General features: G+C 44.2%; 1 protein-coding gene across 1 annotated transcript; it reads right to left on the bottom strand.

The window, feature by feature from the left end:
* Positions 1–290: 290 nt before the first annotated feature.
* On the bottom strand, positions 291–2,867 carry LOC103125466 (galactoside alpha-(1,2)-fucosyltransferase 2-like). Its single transcript, XM_060173968.1, has 2 exons — positions 2,415–2,867; positions 291–1,456 (listed from the first exon to the last, which is right to left on the bottom strand). The coding sequence occupies exons 1-2, from the start codon at positions 2,593–2,595 to the stop codon at positions 438–440; spliced, it is 1,200 nt and encodes a 399-aa protein (XP_060029951.1). The 5' UTR covers positions 2,596–2,867; the 3' UTR covers positions 291–437.
* Between the last annotated feature and the right edge of the window lie 4,878 nt (positions 2,868–7,745).

The following is a 7,745-nucleotide window of genomic DNA, read 5'->3' as shown; positions in this document are numbered from 1 at the left end:
GAGGGAGGGAGGGAAACAGAAAATGCAGGAAGTCACAGACACTATAAAATGGCATGTTGTCCAGGCCTTGGACCCTCTTGTCATATACCTTGACGTCTGCTCAAATAATTTACCTTTCAAATATTAAGTCAAGGGTGGATCTCTCAGACAATTGATTATTGGGTTGGGCTGTAAACTCATTGTGTGTTTGGCAGTGAAGTCAGTGCCACCAGCAAATAACAGTCCTGGACTACCTCAAACCTGTGTTGCCTACAAGGCTAAGTGCACTATACAAGTGAACTACTTGGACATCTCACGAAAGCTCTATTTAATGAGAAAAGCTGGGACTTGCGTTACTTGCAGCCTAAAGCATCCTGAAATAAAAGAAATGGTCCTGAGCCTTGTCACCATAACTTCCTGGTGCCCTGGGGCAGCCAGCGGAGAGGAAAAAGATGCAATCAGTGCTTGAGGAGTGGTGATAAGTCTGCCGGGATGCCAATCCATTCCGGCAGGAACATGGCCTTGTACTTAAAGAATTTGTGAAAGGCAGACTTTGGAAGGGTGTAATTGGCCAGGTAGATGGTCTGTCCCCCTGTGAGGTAGCCTGCCCAGAACCCAAAGGTCCCTATGGTCATGATGGTGTGGTTACACTGCATGAGCAACGCAAAGTCCCTGCCGGGAGAGCCCTCCAGGCCATTGCCAGCAAACACCACATCCCCACGGGAGGCATCAATGTTGTCTCGGCACCAGGCCATGTCATTGCTGGTCACCACGAACAGAGGGGAGCTGTGGTGAGTGCGGAACCAGGCCAGGGCCTGCTGCAGGTAGCCCCTGTCAGCCACCACGCCCTTCCAGACTTTGGGCATGAGGTAGACATAGTCTCCCCTGCGCACATGCACCCCCACAAAGGTGCTGGGTTGGCTCCCGTTCACCATCAGGCCTCGCAGCAGCCTCTGGGCCTCCTCCCTCAAGTGGTCGTGCAGAGTGAACTCATGCAGGATCTCCTGGCGCAGGTGGTGGTAGAAGGTCCAGGAACAGGGGAAGTCTATCAGGCGCACATACTGCCCTGGGATGTGGCGGTACTGCTCCTCCATCCAGTCGTTCAGTTTATAGTTGTTCCATGGGATCTGGTTGATTGTGGTGTTGTGCAGGACGGGGAGGCTGATTCTGAAGAGGGGGGCTAGGAAGTTGTGCGTCTGGGGCAGGATGAAGGCTGGACGCCCATTCATCTTGGCCAGTGCGTACAGTGTGGCATATTGCCCCATCTGGTTCCCCAGACGACCTCTGGAGTTGATGGTGAACATGCCCTCCTGAGCCAGTTGTCTGGAGAATAGGACCTTGGCGGCTGGATAGATCCAAGGCACTGACACTTGAGCCAGGTACTGGTGCCCATACAAGAGTATGCACGCCACAAACACGAACAGGATCAGGCACATGCCGGAGTAGAGAGACCCAGTGGTCTGGCATCTCAAGATGGCTGAGGGGAGGAGAGGACATGAGTGCCAGCCAGTCATTCACTCTGTTCATCCCTGCCTGTCTGTGGGGTTATGTGAAAGCATGGTAGAGGATAGGGGAACTCCCCCATCCTTGAGACGGAGGTCTGAAAAGAACCCCACCTGTCAGTCTCTCCCTTTTGAGGAAAGAGCTTGGAGGGAAATGCTTTTCTGACTCAGTTTCCCCTTGGCAGTCTCCCAGGCTTCACAGAGACCTGCAACCTCTCACACTTAACTCATTCCCCCGGCTACAGACCAAATGGTTGCTTGCTTGAAACTTCACTTAAAGTTCACTATGTTCACTATAAGTTCACAATGTTCACTATAAGTTTACCATGTTCACTATAAATTCACCATCTTTTGATCACATACAAAGTATACTGCCTCGCCAGTAACTTAACAGTGAGAACCCCACACCTCACTTCCTGGATTCTTTAATCACCACGATTTACATCAAACTCTGCCCTTCTCTGCTTTATCTAACTCTGCTAGTTTAACCACCATGTTTTTCTTAATACCTTTAGATAATTAACATCTCTTGCTTCATGGAAACTAATTGCTTTGACCTTTTGGTATCTCATCAATTCCCATCATTCCTTAGCCCTCCCCACCATAGGGGTATTGACCTTTTGAAAACCTATGATTACTGACATATGTGAAAAATATTCTTTGTTTCACCTTGCTATATAAGCCTTGTCCTCCTCCGAATAAATTGGAAGTTCATACCTGAATTTCTCCTGGCATTTCTTTCTGCATCACGCGATCACTAGAATCGGTGACGGGAAAGCCAGCGGCTACCTCGGTTGCGAGGCCCCCCAAGTGAGCACCAGCACCTGTCCAGTGCTCACCAGGCTGGAGGCTCCCAGGCACAGACCCAGGCCTGCGTGGAGTCCCAGCTCCTCCCCTCACCTAGTCTGTGTGATTTTAGTCAAGTTACCTCACCTCTTTGCACCCTGGTTTTCTCCTCAGTTAAATAAGGCTGTTGAGGTGGGGCCATTTGCAAGTGTTGAGAGGTGACAGCTCCGTACAATGAAAAATTAGAGGACACTGTGAAAAGAAAGAAAGAAACAGCATGTGGTGTGGATGTGTAGATAGCATGATGGTTATGCAAACAGATTCTCATGCCTGAGGCTCCAAAGTCACAGGTTCAATCCCCTGCACCACCACCATAAGCCAGAGCTGAACAGTACTACTTCCGGTTAAAAAAAAAAAAAAAAAAAAGAAACAAAGAATAAAAAAAAGAAAGGGCATGTGGTGAGACAGCTCAGTGGGGAAAGCATTTGCTTTGCTGTACACACTAGCCACATTTCCCCCGTTATACCGCATACAGTACTATGTCTCCAGGGAAACTTCTGGCTAACTACTTTTATTTATTTATTTATTTTGCCAGAGCACTGCTCAGCTCTGGCTTATGGTGGTACTGGTGATTGAACCTGAGACTGGAGCTTCAAGCATGAGAGTCTCTTTGCATAATCACTATCCCCCCCTACACACACACACACACAAGGGAGAGCTTCTGTTCAGTGCTCTGTTTTTATCTCGCTCTGCCCTTGAAACCATGGCCTAGAAGGCGTAGTAATGGCAAATGAAAGACACAAAGAAATGGAAGGAAATCTCCTGCTTATGATCTAAAGAAGGAATATTGTCATAATAACACAAAGCAATGACAGACCCAGTACAGTCCCCATCAACATCTCCCCAGCATCCTGAAAGGAAACTCAATAAGCAGTCTCTTGGAATATTTCAGCAACACCACAAAAGATTACCAACAGCCAAAGGAACACTGATACAGTTTCTAAATAAAGGCAGAGGCCAGGTGGTGTACCCAATGAGCGCACATGTGCACATGTACGTGGACTCAGGTTCAAGACCCCAGTCCACACCTGCATAGGGTAGCTTCACAAGTGGTGAAGCAGTTCTGCAAGTCTCTCTCTCTTTTTTTCCACAGGTATCTGACTTCCTCTCCCCCTCTCTGTCTTCCCTTCCTCTCTCTATTTCTCTCTGTCCTATCCAACAACAACAACATCAATAACCACAAGGGCAACAAAAAAGGGAAAATAAATAAATATTTAAAAAGTCATTACCATGACAATTCTCCATCTCCAAGTTAAAATACAAATTATATATGTATGTATTTATCTAAAAGAAGTTCCAGGACATTATGGAGAGCGCCCCCAAAATGCCCTGTGAACTGTTTTCGTGGAAACTGGTCCACAACAAATTTGGCATTTGTTTGGCACTGTAAATCTTCTAAAAAACATTGTTACTAATGTGTGTTAACTGTCTAAGTAACTTGGAGTTTGTTTAAAGTTTAAAATAAAATTAGCCAAAAATCAATATACTTTAACTAAATTTGGTCTGAAGATCCTAGCATAAAGAGATTGCTACACAGGGTTAACTAAGCTAACCTTTAAAGTTATTTTCTTTAAAATTCAAACAAAGCCTCCCAAAATAGATATCATACACTTAGGGTGTGTCTAGATCTTAACTGAGTGTGACAAAACACAAAAAATAATAATATTATTGATATACAAAGTTTTCAAATACCTTCTCAATTAAAGAGGCAGAACCAGCCTGAGTGAGAAAGAGATAACACAATGGTTATGCTAATAAATTTCATGCCTGAGGCTACTGCTCAGGTTTCCCTCTTTACATTTTTTCTACATTTAAAAAATATCTGGTTTGTTTTAAGATACTGTCAGAAGTTTATTCTTGATAAATCAAGTTGGTACATATGTTTGTCATCTGATAAAAGATTTAATGTGTTCGAGCCCCAAGGTCCCCACCTGCAGGGGAGTCACTTCACAGGCAGTAAAGCAGGTCTGCAGGTGTCTATCTTTCTCTCCCCCTCTCTGTCTTCCCCTCCTCTCTCCATTTCTCTCTGTCCTACCTAACAATGATGACATCGGTAACAACAACAATAATAACTACAACAACAATAAAAAATAACAAGGGCAACAAAAGGGAAAATAAATAAATATAATTTTTTTTAATTTTAAAAAAGATTTAATGTTTGGCAAATCTTCATTAAATGAAAATTAATTTACTCTAAAATTGTTATTTAAAAGTGATGTAAAATTAAAAGATTATTTTTGAACATTTAAGCTATACAGTTTATTTTAGCCTTTTAAGGTACCATGTCAGAGTTTTAAAGTATAAAATCTAGTAAAGTTTTATATCTACCCTTACTCATATCCACTCCTAGGATGTTACATATGAAATAAAATACAGCTAAGTATAAGAGTGTGAACAAGAGAGTCGGGCTGTAGCGCAGCGGGTTAAGCGCAGGTGGCACAAAGCACAAGGACTGGCATAAGGATCCCGGTTGGAACCCCGGCTCCCCACCTGCAGGGGAGTCGCTTCACAGGCAGTGAAGCTATCCTGCAGGTGTCTATCTTTCTCTCCTCCTCTCTGTCTTCCCCACCTCTCTCCATTTCTCTCTGTCCTATCCAACAACGACAACAACAATAATAACTACAACAATAAAACAACAAGGGCAACAAAAGGGAATAAATAAAATAAATAAATAAATAAAGTTTAAAAAAAGAGTGTGAACAAGTAATTAAATAAGCTTGTGATAAATTTATAATAAATAAATTACTAAGATCCTAATAGCAAATTAAGTTCTAATATTGTGCTTAAATTGCTTAAATGGTTTTAAAATCATACTAAAGAGATGATATTTATTTTATTGTTAAAAAAATAGGCCTTCCAAAATTATATAAAGCTATTTAAGTCAATTCTAATCATTGAGTTATCACTTCTAGTGAACTCTTAACTTGTTACCATTTTTTTTATTACTCCTGGAATTGCTGGGCACAAGTGAACGACTACAGCTGTAACAAGCCTTCACATAAAGAATCAACCACTCATATGGTGAGACCTTTCTTATTCCCCTATATGTAATCCAATTCCAGCTTATCTGACTTAACAATATGTTCTTATGTTTTGCTCATGGGTGAGAACTAACCCCTGAGGTCACCCATATCCCTAGTTTTTATAAAAGAAATAAAAGAGGAGGATACTCCCCCAACATACAATTGGCTATAGCCTTAACAAAAAATTTTTAATTTTTCAAACAACCTCCCCTATATGAGTCAGATAAAAGGAACTCCTAGATGGCTTGTAAAAAGGGCCAGACCGCCTCCTAACCATGGGAAGAGTTTGCTTGTTTTTTCACAGGACCAGCCAAAGCCAATGTAACTACCAGCTGGAAATGTCAGACACCAGCTCGCCCACAGACAAGATGGCCAGACTCTTCATAAGTCAAAAACCATGCTTGCCAAAGTGACCCTCCAGAATTGCCGCACACTGGGCCTGCTGACAGCCGAAAAAGGCAAGACCTGCATCTTCCTGTGGTATGGGGCAGCTCGCTCTGGGTTCCCCACTTCACCAACCACTGGAAGATGGAGGGTCAGAGCGGGGGGGGGGGGATCCCCTCCCTGGGGGTCCTGGGGAAGGTCACTGTGTTAAGGGTGACGTGCACAAGGAGACAAACAGTCAGCCCTGGGAAAAGCCTCGGAGAGCGACTCAATTAATGAAAGAAAAAGCAGGGGGTTTGTGCACATGGTGCAAAACCCACTGACTGGGGTAAGGAACCCGGTTCCAGCCCCTAAATCCCCACCTGCAGGGGAGTCACTTCACAGGCGGTGAAGCAGGTCTGTAGGTGTCTGTCTTTCTCTCCCCCTCTGTCTTCCCCTCCTCTCTCCATTTCTCGCTGTCCTATCCAACAACAACAACATCAATAACAATAATAACCACAACAATGATTACAAAAAAAAAAAAAGAAGGGCAACAAAAGGAAAAAAGTAACCTCCAAGGAGCAGTGGACTCGAGGTGCAGGCACTGAGCCCCAGCAATAACCCTGGAGGCAAAAAAAAAAAAGGTAAAGTAGATATATATAGGCCATAACTCAGGGGGGAGGTTTGGGGTATCCATTAACCCAAGCACAGAGCAAGACAATCCATAGTTACATTTTTACCGACAGACTGTTTGATCATAAGATTTACAATGTACATTTTTTCCAGAGGTAAATTGCAAGCACTTTAGAGCAATAAGAGAGAGGGGGAAAGCTGAGCAATGTTTGCTGGAGTTTTAAAGTTAACACAGTAATCCATGGCATTTAATTAAAGAAGGAAAGGGGAGGAGGTGACATGTGTAGAAAGGCACCCATGTCAGAGGGTCCATCCAGCCATCATAAATTCCAGAGACTGGAGGAACCAGCCCTTCTGTCGACCTGAAGGGAGAGCTGGGTGTCAACCCACTCGGATCTCATGGAAACAATGGCCTGGCCTTGCTGGGACAGTGGGCCTATTCTCCAACACTGTGGGAGGAGTGCTGTTTTACAGTATAAATATAGACTGGTTGAACATAACATACAGACTTTGCCTAAATTGTTGACCACTACGTTCTTGGGTCTTCCTCCTCATGGTTGCAAGGCCCATTGACCACCTGGGTCCTCCCCCTTGTGGGACCCCTGATTTTGATTTGTTTGTTCTTTATCCTTGCCCCCTTTCTGCTTAAGTTCATTCAGCTTCCCATTCGTGATATGACCAGAGTAATTGTTAATCAGGCTCTTATTCAATGCTACAAGTCTTTACCCACCAACCCCCAGCAACCCTATTTTGACTCTGAGCTCTAAATATTTCTGCTATGATATCTACCCCTTCATTTTTAAGAAAAAGAAAAAGGAGGATGTGTTGGAGAATGGGCCCGGAAAGGCCAGGCCATTGTTTCCATAAGGTCCAAGCAGGTTAACCCCCAACTTTCCCTTCAGGTCGAGACAAGGGCAGGTTCCCCAGTATCTGGACCTCAGACATGGTACCTTTCTACACATGCCACCTTCCTTGCTTCCTTCTTTAATTAAAAGCCATGGATTACTGTGTTAACTTTAAAACTCCAGCAAACATGCTGATTACTCAGCATGTTTGATTACTCAGCTGCCTCCCTTTCTGCTCTAAAGTGCCTGCAATTTACCTACAGAAAAATGTACATTGTAAAGCTTACGATCAAACAGTCTGTTGGTCATAAGGTAACTACGCATTGTGTTGCTCTGTGTTTGGGTTAATGGATACCCCAAAACCCCCCCCCCAGTTATGGCCTATATTTACCTGCTTTTTCTTTCAATAAATGAATTGTCCCACTGAGGCTTTTCCAGAACTGACTGTACTGTCTCTCTGCACACCTTGCCCTCGGCATGAGGAGCTACCCTGGGACTCCCAGGGGCTGCTCTGACTCTCTTCAGCTGGCCAGGGGGGAGGGGGACCCAGGGCA

The sequence above is a fragment of the Erinaceus europaeus genome, chromosome 2 (genome assembly GCF_950295315.1).
Source record: "Erinaceus europaeus chromosome 2, mEriEur2.1, whole genome shotgun sequence".
NCBI lineage: Eukaryota > Metazoa > Chordata > Mammalia > Eulipotyphla > Erinaceidae > Erinaceus > Erinaceus europaeus.
This window is presented reverse-complemented; position numbering and strand designations above follow the sequence as displayed.

Coding starts and splice junctions, on each gene's coding strand:
- LOC103125466 (XM_060173968.1), bottom strand. CDS start 2,595: ATGAGAATCTGTTTGCATAACCATCATGCTATCTACACATCCACACCA. Junction 1,457..2,414: donor GAAAACCAGGGTGCAAAGAG/GTGAGGTAACTT, acceptor TCCTCCCCTCAG/CCATCTTGAGATGCCAGACC.